This window comes from Rhinatrema bivittatum, unplaced genomic scaffold, assembly GCF_901001135.1.
Source record: "Rhinatrema bivittatum unplaced genomic scaffold, aRhiBiv1.1, whole genome shotgun sequence".
Lineage (NCBI taxonomy): Eukaryota > Metazoa > Chordata > Amphibia > Gymnophiona > Rhinatrematidae > Rhinatrema > Rhinatrema bivittatum.
Window position 1 is genome coordinate 1 of NW_021821308.1, and position 12,246 is coordinate 12,246.

The window sequence follows — 12,246 nt, forward strand, 5'->3', positions numbered from 1 at the left end:
AGAGAAGCCGTTCCATGCCCCTTATCATTTTGGTCGCCCTTCTCTGTACCTTCTCCAGTGCAACAACTAAATCCTTTTTGAAATGTGGTGGCCAGAATTGTATGTACACAGTTCTCAAGATGCGATCTCACCATGGAGCGATACAGAGGCATTAGGACACCCTCCATTTTATTCACCATTCCCTTCCTAATAATTGCTAACATTCTGTTTGCTTTTCTGATTGCCACAGCACCCTGGGCAGCAGTTTCAATGTATTCTACCCAGAGAGAAGAAATGTTTTGTGAAGCTGTCGCCACTACACATCTGATCGACCAATTTTATTTCTTCTGAACCCATGAGAGACTGGTGCTCAGCTCACAAACAGGTAACAGACCTTCTCTCATTTTTATGTGCCTAGAGAGCAGGCTAACATAAGTCATTAGGGACCAGAGTGCACCTCTGTGATTTTACCCCCCGAGGAAGCCTGATGGGTGGGACTTGACCCCGGGGTTTATGATGTGAACACTCTGCGTACTTTCACTTTGCCAGAAAAATTGTTCTGGATGCCCTCTCTCAGTGTGCGCTGGCTTGTGAAGGAGGCATTACGGCTTCCTGTCCTGGATCACCAGTCCATTTTGACTTTCTGATTCTGGCCTGGCCCGTGGAGTCCTGAAAACATTCTGGAATTGGCATTTTCCCTGTTCAGAAGGGCGCAGTATTCAAAGGGGTTGGCTCGGGTAACTAAGCAGTTGCCTGGTTCAATTCCTCAGGGCTAAAAGTGCACACGCAGGGTCAGCACTGCAGGGAAAAAGGAAGGGGATGAGGAGGGCACAGTGTATGTGAGGATATTATTATCAGGATTTGTATAGCACATACCCGGAGTGTGCGCCACAGAAATAGATAATGGGCAGTCGCTACTGCTAAGAGCTCACAATCTAGTTCAGACAAACAGAAAAGGCACACAACAAAAAATAAGAGCTCAGGCAATGAGGCTGTGAAATCATTTTGCAATCCCCACGAGTTCTTTTTCATGTGCATTTTTACTTTTTCATGTGTATTTTGCAGGGGCAAAGCTCCTGCTGATCCCATATTCTCAAAGGGAAACTCCCCGGGGAGTTTCCCTTTGAAAATGAGTTGGCAGGTCCTGGACAGTGTCAGAATTACTCCCATGATGCCCAGAGAATAACTGAGTAAAAACAGCAAACGAGATCGCAGTGGTAGAGATGACCTGGGATCAGATGAGTGTGTGTTCTGGGAGAGGATGAGAGTTAAGACGCTGCAGCAGGGGCGGCCAACTCTGATCCTCAAGAGCCACACAAAGGTCTGGTTTTCAGGCTGTCCACAAGGAGTACGTATGAGATATATTTGCATGGATTTCCTCCATTCCATGCGGCTGTATCTCATGCGTATTCACCATGGATAGCCTGAAAACCAGACCTGTTTGTAGCTATTGAGGACCGCAGTTGGTCACCCCTGCATCACAGTCATTTGATTTCCATGCAGGCTCCTCAAGCTAGCCTGGAGCAATAGACTATTGGGGAAGGGGCAAAGAATTGGCCACCATCAGGGATGCACCATGTGCAGCACATCTGCTGTCCAGTTGCTAAGGGATGGCACAAGTGGATGTGAAGATGTGGTCACCTGTAGTGGGGATGTGGAACCTGCAACCCCAAAGCAAACTCCTGAGGTAGTTGTTTTATGAATGTGCAGTTTGCTAAGAACAGGAAGATGCAGTGTGTGTTGTACTGCGGACAGTATACTCACGGCTCCGGGGAGTGCATGGGCGAGGACGCGTGGCGGATATACTGCGTGCATTGGAACACCCGGAACGCCAGGCTGGAGAGGAAATCTCGTGCAGAGAGCAGGCCAGCCACAGGTCGCAGCTGGAAGCCAGTTTTTTCTGCAGGAAATAGAAACAGCCAGTGACTGGAACAGTGTGTGTGTGGGACGATTTTATGGGTCCAAGAGTAACAAAACTATAAAAAAAAAAAAAAGTATATCGTTAAAAGCAGCATCAAGCAAAAGAGCTTTTAATGTGCCAAAGTGTGAAATGAAGCAGTATACTGCCGTTGTTATCATCGCCAAGTACCAAAACGTGGCCAGCGATCACAGTGGAACGCAACGCCTGCGCTGAGCGCAAGTGCTCCCTCTCGCTCTTGGTCAGTCAGCGTTCTTTGCATGCTGTGATACTTTTAATTGGATCCAAGTAAGAAACATGCATAGATGGTGATGTGCATGGCTCTGAGACCACAAAGGTCTTATTTCATCCAAAAAATTCTTTATGCTAAAATATTCTTTTCTCCAGTGCATGCTGATGGGAGATGAAAGTTTCTCTCAGGTTTTCCCCTTTACAACTTCACAATGTTGCTATCTATGCTAAAGCATCAGAAGAAAACCCGACATGAAAAAACAGCAAAAAGGATAATTTTAAAAGAGTTACACCCATAAAAATGAGCCTATACACACACGTGTAAGTAGCTTGTTTTCGTGTAATTGCTATCTGATAAACACTGAAAGTACTTAGGTATCTCGTGCACATATGTGTGTGAAAAAAAGGAGCTGTCCAGGAGCACAAGTTATTATTTTATATGAGAGACTTATGCGTGCAAATATTTGACAACTTACTGGCATTATTCTACACCTGCTAATTATCTGGCACAATTGATATCAAACTTGGTTATTGTGTACTGTTGGCTGGGTGGGAGTCTGAGTGAATTGGGGTGGGGGTGGGGGGAGGGCTTCAGGATGAAGAACCAGAAGGGTCTCGATGACCTGGAGAAGAACTGGGCGAACTGGTAGAAGAATCTGAAAACTGGTAATTGCATTTACTCTCGTTTTAAAATATACCGACAATGCGCGTAAATGGGGTTTTCACATGTATATTTTTTAAATTGATAGGAAAGAGTATGCACGTTCAGTGCTTTGAAATATTCACTTTCAATGCACTGCATGTATTTGTACGTAAGCACGAAGTACACTGTGGATTACAGGACGCTACAAACACAGTCAGTACATGGAAGTATGTAGCCAAAGAGTCGTGCTGTCTCAAGACAGTTTTTGTTTTATTCAAAGGGAGCTCCAACAGAGACAGTAGTTCAAAACAATGTGCAGTCCCCCCTTTGCTAATGAAGGCATTAGATATTACTCCCTGCTGCAGAGGCGGATGTAGGGTTAAACTGATGGTTTCTTAACGCTGGAAGTTTAACCCCTGGTCAGAGCTGGAGTAAACTATCAGACTACGGAGCTAAACATGCACATAAGCATATATGCATGTATGTTGCAGGGTAGACATATGCATATGTTATAATACATGCATATCCGATACACACAGGTTAGAAAATACTATTGCAGATTTCCAAGTGGCCAGATACCCAGGTATATGCGGCTGCATAGTTATTTGAAAGTTATCCTCCATGAGCACAGCAGCATGGCACCAAGCAAAGAGAAAACAAAGCAGTAGGAACCTCCCTGACCCCCACTTACCCCATCCGTAGAGTGTCCCATTGATATAGCCAGCCCTAGGCATAGGCCTAAACCCGGCACATGGCCCAAGGCCTGGTCCTGTTGCTGAGACTGAGGCCTCAGTGTCAGGCCCAGGCCTGACACTGAGGCCCAACCCTGAGGCCGAGGTCTAGATGCAGGCTCAATGCCAGGGCCTGGCCCGAATGTCTAGGTCCAGGTCTGATGCTGGGTCCCAGTCCAGAGGCCAGGTCCCAGCATTTCGATCTCAGCCTGGACCCAGGCTCGAGGCCAAGCTCCAATGCCAAGATTTAGGCCTCAGCCTGGAAGCCAGGAGCCAGGCCTCTAGACATACACTTCCATCGACATGGAGGACACGCCGGAGTGACGTCACTCTGGTGCCTTCCTCCAGAGTAGAGGGCACCATTTTGATTTATGATCAAACATTTTAAAGAGGACTGGCCTCCAGGCTAGGCCTCGGTGTCGGGTTGTGGTGGGCCATGACATGTGGTTGGGCCTAGGCTAAGCTTTAGGCCAGCCATGTCAATGGGACCCCCAAAAACGGGGTAAGTGGGGGCTGGGGAAGTTCCTGATCCAGGCAATTTTTGGGGGGAGGGACTGGCCCAAGGGGCTTTTCCTTTTTCTTTTTCGAAATGAACGAAAAAAAACCCTAATGAAATCTTGTTTCAAACAATGCACCCCCCCTAGAGCACGTGCAGCTCCAAAGGGAAGTAGTAGAAACACACACAGCTCTCCAACGGGCAGCAAAGTGAGTTCACACAGCTCTGAAAAAACAATATTTTCTGTTTTTTTAGATGCATAACACTACATTTTAGCTCTATAACTTGAAGGAAGTAACTTGTCAATTTAGCTGAATCTTGGCCGGAATGGAATATCCATTTCAAGGTAATGGCAAAGCACGCATGCTGGAGTTTGTACCTGCCAATTGACTCTTTGCTGTTTCCTGCTTGCACTCGTGCTCCCTGCAATGGCCTTTACTGTATTCAGGGCAATTTTATAAGCCATTCACCCGTGTAAGCAGGCTGTCTGAAAATTGCCCACGCTGTACATGGGCAAACGTATGTACGGGGATCAGCAATGCACACATTTACCCCCAGGATAAGTTATTGGATCAGAGAAGGGGTTAGATCAAAAGAGGCAACAAGGCATGCAATTTTACATTTTCAATCCTATATATGTTGTTTTTCAGGAGAGAAATTATCCACAGGAAAAGCAGATACAAATCTCTGTGGGTACTTTTCCAAATTTTAAAGGAAAGTGCGCATGTACTTTCCTTTTCAGTACTGGAGCAGAATGCGAGGGGAAAAATGCACTTGAATTCAAAAGTGCGACTCAGACCCTGGCAGAGGAGGAGGAAGTCTCCACCCAAGGCTCTTCTCCTCCCGTTTCCTGACAGGAGGGTGAGTGAGAGGGGATCGGAGGGAGGCAATGCCCAATGTTACCTTCCCACTGCCACCAATGGCGCTTCTCTTCTGGGTAGGATCCAGCCCCCAGTTTGCTGCGGTAATTTGGCTAGGACCGGCCAATTCCGCAGCAAGTGCCAAATTTTGCGTCCTTTACTGTGGTTGCGCAATTGCAGGAGCCCGGAAGCCCTGATTATACTGATTAAGAGAGCCGATAAACAAGAAAACTGCTGACAGCGTTTGGCTAAAAATCATTAAACAGAGCTGTGGACAGACGCTGGATTCAATGCCGTACATCCTTCAGAAGGAAGGATGTACGGCTGAGCAAACTACAGGAACAACATGCTAATATCTCGATTCACACTCCCAGTGCCAAGATTCCCCGTCCTAGTGCTCTAGCATCACGATTCCCACTTTTAGCATTCTAGCACTAGGTTACATTTTCTCAGTGCTCTAGTGCCAAGATTAATGCTCTCAGCCTTGCAGGGCTGGGATTCAGACTCGCCACGCTCTAGCACAGGGATTCATGCTCCCAGGGCCGGGATTCCGATTCCCAGAGCGTTAGGACTCAGAATCACACTCCAGCACAGCAGTACCCACCTCTCAGGAAGCAGGACACGTCCTCCAGCTGGGGGATGCTGTTCTCACTGTAACCGCTGAACCTCTCCAGCAGCTGGAAGGCCTCCCAGTGCTCACTGCAGGCATGCGTAGGGTATAGGCTCTTCAGCGTCACGTAAACTTCTCTCCTGCCAGGATCAGAGACATGCTCAATATATGAATCCCCAACTGCATGTCGGGGATGTCTTTGACCTGGATTCATGCTTATGTGCCCACTCTGTCCTGTTGTGATGTATGTGGGCCTTTATGATAACTATTTTTATTCAGCATTTATAGGATTTGTTCATTTTATACAGGTTTTAGTTATTTGATTCTTTATGCTCGTTAGTGTGATTCTTGGTGCAGTTTTGATCTTCATGTTTGCTTCTTTATTTATGACTGAGCATCTTCATGGCATTAGAACTATCTGCATGTTATGAGACTTGACTTTCGGATCCTCTTGACTCCGCATTTTTGTTCTTGGATCAATAATTCTTTCCTTGCTCATGGATGTTCAGAATATTGGCTAATGTGATTGCTGATGGTCTCAAATAAGAAAATTGGTTCTTACCTGCTAATTTTCATTCCTGGAATACCTAGATCAGTCCAGACAAGTGGGTTTTGCATCCCTACCAGCAGATGGAGGCAGAGAACAAAACTTTGAGGCACTGCTACATATCCAAGAGTGCCACCTGCAGTCCCTCAGTGTTGACCTGTACCCAGGTCAAAGAATTAGAACCTAAAAACCCTCTCCAGGGTGAACAGGAAAAGAAGGGCTGGAACCCCCTGCACTGGAGCCTTTGTCATCTCCAGAAACTCAAAAAAGTTATATACAAACACTCTTCTGAATATATTACATCAACTATCAGGAAACAGTCTTTCAGCAGCGATGGGGAGGGTCTCTGGACTGGTAAAAACCAATTTTCCTTTCCTGTACATACCCAGATCAGAGACGTGTTCAAAAATCGCCCGACTCAGGCTGAGTTTCGCGGTTCAAAAACCGCTGCCTTAGGGGCTTCAACGCTCCACAGTTATGAAAAAATCTCAATAGTGTATTTCTCATCCGATGTACAGTCAATTACTGTCAGCAATGCTTCTGCAAACAGCACTTCACTCCCGTCTCTGCTGCTATGAGTAGCCTGCTCGGCCAAGAACACACCAGAGTGTCCAGGCCTACTGCGTCGATCTCTCTTCTGTGACTGAATAACCTTGTCATCTTTGCGTTGGCCGCATCACTATAAGATCCAACTGAGGCACACCCTATCTGGCACAGATATAATCCCAAGCTTCCAGGGATAACTCCCAATCCCCCAGATCCAACTGCTGCCTGCTGAGAAAATCCGCCTGCACTTTGTCTGCACCTGTGACATGAGATACTGCTATCCCCTCGAGATGGAACTCTGCCCAAACAACTCTCGAGCTTCCAGTGCTACCGCATGAATCTTCCTCCCTCCTTGATGGTTGATGTATGCCATTGTCGTCACATTATCTGAAAATACCCAGACCATCTTGCCTTTGATCCAGGGAAGAAATACCTCTAATGCCTGGCAGACTGCCCTCATTTCCAGGCGATTGATGGACCAGGTCCTCTCCTCCATTGACCAAAGTCCCTGGGCCGACTGCCCCAGGCACACCGCACCCAACTGGTATCTGTGGTCGCTACTACCCAGTCCGGGGTCTCCAGATCCACACCCTTTTCGAGGTTGGGACGCGACAGCCACAACGATAGACTGGAGCTCGACTCTTGTAAGAGAGGTAAAGGCAGATGATACTCTTCTGACACAGGATTCCACCTGGATAAGAGCGTGTTCTGTAATGGTCTCATGTGTGTGAAGGCCCATGGAACCAAATCCAATGTGGAAGCCATGGACCCCAGAACCTGTAAATAGTCCCAGACCATTGGCACTGAAAGCCGAAGCAGATGAGACACCTGTGCCTGTAATTTGGTCACCCCGTTTGAGGTCAAAGACACCCTGCCCTGCTGGGTATCGAAGAGTGCTCCCAGATACTTCAATGACTGGGAAGGCACCAAGTGACTCTTCACCAAATTAATTACCCAACCAAGCGACTGCAAGGTGTCCATAACTTGCTGGATAGACCTCTGGCACTCCTCCTCTGTCTTCGCAACCACCACCGAAGCAGCCTAACACCTAAGGAAGCCTTCAAAAACTTCTTCAAACCAAATCTCTCTCTCAGTTTAAACTTTTGGTCAGACTGCAGGTTTGCACCTCTTCCATCTGCTGGAGACAGAGAAATACTGAGGGACTGCAGGTGGCACTCTCTGTTTTGTAGCAGTGCCTCAAAGTTTTGTTCTCTGCCTCCATCTGCTGGTAGGGATGCAAAACCCACTTGGCTGGACTGATCTGGGTATGTACAGGAAACTTTGATATCTTAAATTTTCCCAGCAGCATTGGAGATGGGAGGCTGTATAAGTACATAATGGTGCAGGACATGGTACTGTATATACTGAAGTAATTTGGTATTCAGGAGTCACTATTGTGATGGCTGAAATGGCAATCAATAGCGGATTTCCAACTATTTTTTCTGCAGTTAAAATGCCAAACATAAGCTAGCTCAGACAAAAGGGTGACTGAGGCCATAAATACAGCCAGGAGGTGTGGCCAGATCAGTGGTTGCAGGCTACTATGCTGCACTTATTTCCTGGGCCAGGACTCTGCTCCCCAAGGTGGCCAGAGATGCTACAGAGGCAGCATTCATGGCCCCTAGGTGGGAAGGAGTCTGAGCCTTTTCTCAGTGGTGCCACCTAGTGGACAGACTTAGGGTCTATGTTACTTGCATTCCAGAGCCAAGTACTGCCACTGCGATGACTGGGCTAAGACATTGGGAGGGGAACCCAGAAAGTTATGAATGAAGGCTCATGAGGCCATGGCACAACAGAGGCTGGTTCTGATGGAGCTGGCAGCACAAAGCAGGAAAGGAAATTACCGGCGTGAAAAGGGCACTTACCAGGTTGCGATCTCTTCTGCCGTGTACTCCACGCGAGGAATGGGCTCCCCACTGTGAGATGAAAAAACAAGCAAATAGGATGAGGATGGCAGTCCTGGGTGGACACTGAGCTCACTCTTAATTTTAAATTATCATCCTGTTTCACTGATGCACCTCTGCTGCTCCTAACGGCCTTAGGCAAGTCATTTCACCTTTCATTCCCTCAGTACAAACTTAGGAGCTCATTCACTAAGCTAAAAATACCGTGGGAATCACAAAGCCGCAGTAATGGGCCCTGCCACGTTGCAATTCCTGTGTTATTATGGTTAAATACAACGGGGAAAAATTCAGCAGCGGTAAATATGCCCACAGATCATGCAATTTTGGGCATAGGACTGTGGGGCCACCATCGTTTAAAGGGGTCCAATGGCCCCTTTCACTCCCAAGGGTACCAAAAAGTCCCAGGGATCAGCATAGACATCTCTTCCCACCATCCTACCTCTGCCCTTGGAGGTGGCCTGTTGTCAAAATAAAGGGAAAATGCATTTTTAATATCAGCACCAGGCTCCACCCCCAACTCCTCCCCGTCAGCAAAAATCCCAGCCCCCAGAGGCCAGGATCCCCACTCCCCAGAGTCTCCTTTCTCAAAATGGTACTGCTCAGCCTTAGCCCTATTTCCTCTTAGGAATGAACCTCTGCAGAGCCCATCTCAGTATCCCTGGGAGGTACTGTGACCTGTAAATCCATAATACTTGCAGTCAGAACCTGAGGAGAACTGCAAGTTCTCCTCAGGGCTGGCAGAAGCATTAAGCAGGGTTAGGCAGTGGCCTAGGGTGCCAGAAGTAAGTGGGGCGGCAGAGTAGACGGTAAGGACGGCAGTTTTGAAAGGATGGATGAGATGATAAGTGGTTTGGGTGAGGCACAGAGCTGGAGGGCGTTTTCCATTTTTGAGTATGTATTTGATGAGCTGGGGTCGTTTGTCATTTGCAGAGAGAGAGAGAGAGGAAGATCTCGTGACATCATCACCACCTCGGGCGGCTGGACACCCTTCCACCAGCACTGGTTCTCCTATTATTGGTTCCTTTGCAATTCATAAATACATGTACTTCAAACAACATCAGGGACACCTCTGTTGAGTCCAACCTTATTTATTTGATTCACATATACATAATATGACAAAATAGTTTCTCTCCAGTAAGAGGTAACTGTTTCATTTCAAGACACCAAATCCTGAACAATTATTGCACCAAGAGGAGGTAAAATTAATAATAGTACATTCACCTTCATTTTCAGCATTCAGAGCTCGTTAGCTGAGATTCATCCTCACTGGGCTAATGCTCACTGGAGAAATAGCCTGATACAGATTGCCATTTAAGCAAAAATCCAGATAAGTGTGATGGCATAATCCTCCCTGAAACTGGCAAATGTTCTACAGGGTCCTGCATCCACTAGGATTACGTGCTGAACCGAACACCAAATAGTCCGCGAGCTCTTCCCAGAGTGACTCATAATCTGAGCATGCTCAAAACACAACAAAAGATCACCCTATCAGCAACTCCCACATGGGAGTGCTGGAATAAACCATTTCAATAACGAGTCCTGGGTTATACCACCATGCAACGTCCACTTCAACGGAGTGTCACCACTGCCCTTAGCTGCAGCTGCTGGCCACAATAACCTAATGGAATTCAAGAAAGCTTGCAAGAAGCCCAGATGAGCCCTTGTTGTGAAAAAGTAGCAATGTGCTTTTGTTGAAATGAAATAGGAAATATTAACAAAATTTCCTGTTTGTTTCATTTCGTTTTTAAAACAAAACGAAAGAAATTGAACACATTTTGTCAATAAAAAAACAAAACAAAATGACAAACACAGCAAAAATGACAAATGATGCCAACACCCCGCCCCCCATTCCTGGGCTGTCCCCTAATCCTCCTCAGCTCCCCTTCCTTGGACCATCTTATCTTCTTACTGCAGTAATCCCAGACCCATCTGCCCTACAACTGCTGCTATTGCAAAGGGTGAGGGCAGACCAGGGCCGGCGCCTTTGTACGTTTGTGCCAAGCTAAATGGCATCACCTTCAGCCTGATCTGAGCCTGGTTGGCCCCAGTCTGTGCTGGGCAACAGTTTACAAAGGTGCTAGCCTCAGTCTGCCAGCACCATTTATAACAGTGGCAGTGATGACCTTTACTTTTGGTTTTCATTTTGTTTTAAAATTTCATTTACTTTATCGTCATATGACAGGGCCCCTAAATTGGGTCCACATCTTGGAGTATGGTTTGGGAAGAGATTTTGGGTGAGGGAGCCCCAGGATTTCTTTTAGGGTAACTTGGAGAAAATCACTATGTGTAATACCAGGCAATCGCCACTAGATGGCAAAGAAAATTGTTGGCAGATACTTTGAATGTTATTCAATGTTGAGGTTCCTAGATGGATTCTAATGATAGTGCTTCTTTTAAGAGGGTAGAACTCAGGCAAGTCCCCAGGCTCAGCAGCCTACACAGATCACCGACGGACTATATAGTTCAGTCCTGTCAGCACTGGGGGAAAAAAGAAAGAGCAAAGAAAGGACATAAATACAAAACCTGCAGGAGCAATTTTTTTTTATTATTATTAACAGACTCTGTAAGGTAGCACAGAGGAGAACCCACCATGCGGCCGGCAGACAGTTGGAAAAAAGAATAAAACTAAAAAAGAAAAGCTGCAGCTCTAGAAAAATATCACTTACAAACTGTAAGAAGAGAGCAAAGCTGAATATTGTGAAAAACAACGTTTTCTGATAAAAAGAGCACGAGCTCCACAACCGTGAGATGAGAGCTCTACAGAAAAAAAGCGACTGAGGGACTCTGCCTAGGGGGCAGGGTGATGACTACAGCTGCACATGCTCAGTGGGGCATGCTGAAAACTCTAGAATCTTTGAGATCAGAGTTCCATGCTGGGCTCTATCGATGATATCATCCATGTGTGAGGACTACCATCTTGCTTGTCCTAGGAGAATGGGGTAAATTATTTTCCTTATTTCTCCTTTTTCAAATCGAAGCAATCCCCAGTAGGGGGATGCACGTCCACCATCTGCTGGAGACGGAGAATACTGGCAGGCTGATGTCACTGCATGGGGTATATATACTGCTCCATCCACTGGTTCTGGATTCATCTGACTGGATGCTAAGAAAGGGCTGAATTGGCACAAGTTTAAAACCTCCAAGTAGTCAGTCCTTTCTAACTATACATGCTGAATCATTTCCTTTCAGGAAATGATTCAGCATGTTTGGCAATTCTGACTTGCTATTTTAACTTCATCATTATCCCATGCTCTTTCCTGTAGGTCTATGTTTATGCTGTTCCCTACACAATGCTTCCAAATTCTGGATTAATTACTGCAGAATTAAATTCTGGATACATTCTGATTTTTTCACACCATGAAGGTAGTCCTGGATTAATGTAGATTACTTTCCATTCAGGTTCAAATTTAGCTCTGGAGCTGACCACATGAATGTAATTAATCAGACCAGTGGTAGTTACTCCTGAAATAATTAATCCCAGCCTGTGAGACTGATTCACTCTTAAATTAGTTATTTCAGGATTATTATGGAAATTGCTCTCCAATCCCCTCCAAGTGTGAACACAAACAGCTGTGAGCCTGGAACTAATGTGCATTCAGAACTGGATTCCAGGTGTGTGTTTAAGAACAGGAGTTGTGTCCTGCCCTAATTTCAGGCTCAAGGTGCAGTTCTAGGAATAGCCAGCAGAGGGAGCTCCAATAATATTTATATCCCTTAATGAGGATACGGAGAGACCAACTAGTTCTCCAGGCAGCCCTGTGAAAATATTATTTTTGGAGCA

General features: G+C 46.2%; 1 protein-coding gene across 1 annotated transcript in view; it reads right to left on the reverse strand.

Moving 5' to 3' along the window:
• Window positions 1-1,739: 1,739 nt before the first annotated feature.
• Window positions 1,740-12,246, reverse strand: part of LOC115082585 (tyrosine 3-monooxygenase-like) — a 50,499-nt gene continuing 39,992 nt past the window's right edge. Inside the window, 3 exon segments of the mRNA XM_029586802.1 lie at window positions 1,740-1,879; window positions 5,463-5,608; window positions 8,427-8,477. Coding sequence (XP_029442662.1) covers window positions 1,740-1,879; window positions 5,463-5,608; window positions 8,427-8,477 — 337 coding nt within the window.